At 40.3% G+C, this 305-nt stretch overlaps 1 protein-coding gene across 1 annotated transcript in view; it reads right to left on the reverse strand.

Moving 5' to 3' along the window:
* The window catches only part of LOC119593118 (Golgi phosphoprotein 3 homolog sauron-like), a gene marked incomplete in the record, with an annotated part of 21,765 nt that overhangs the window by 715 nt on the left and 20,745 nt on the right, over nt 1–305 (reverse strand). The window contains 1 exon segment of the mRNA XM_037942081.1: nt 1–204. Coding sequence (XP_037798009.1) covers nt 94–204 — 111 coding nt within the window.

Consider the following 305-nt stretch of genomic DNA (forward strand, 5'->3'; position numbering starts at 1 on the left):
TACGGAACATAATTTCAACTCCCACTAAGTCATCATCAGACTCATCACAGGCACTAAATATTTTCAATGCTTCGGGTCATGAGGCAGCTAAGTTTATTTGATGAAAGCTGCAAACACTGACCACATGAGGTCATTGGCATTGGGCTTTGCAGCCTCTGTGTCCAAGTCTAGGTCCAGCAGATCTCGAACGCGTTTCATGGCAACCTGTAAGGAAAGCCGGAGTGAGAATTTATACAATTTATTAAATTACTTGCTATATTAATAAACACATATCCATACATATGCAAATGCATGCGTGTATGACA

Source organism: Penaeus monodon, chromosome 31 (genome assembly GCF_015228065.2).
Source record: "Penaeus monodon isolate SGIC_2016 chromosome 31, NSTDA_Pmon_1, whole genome shotgun sequence".
NCBI lineage: Eukaryota > Metazoa > Arthropoda > Malacostraca > Decapoda > Penaeidae > Penaeus > Penaeus monodon.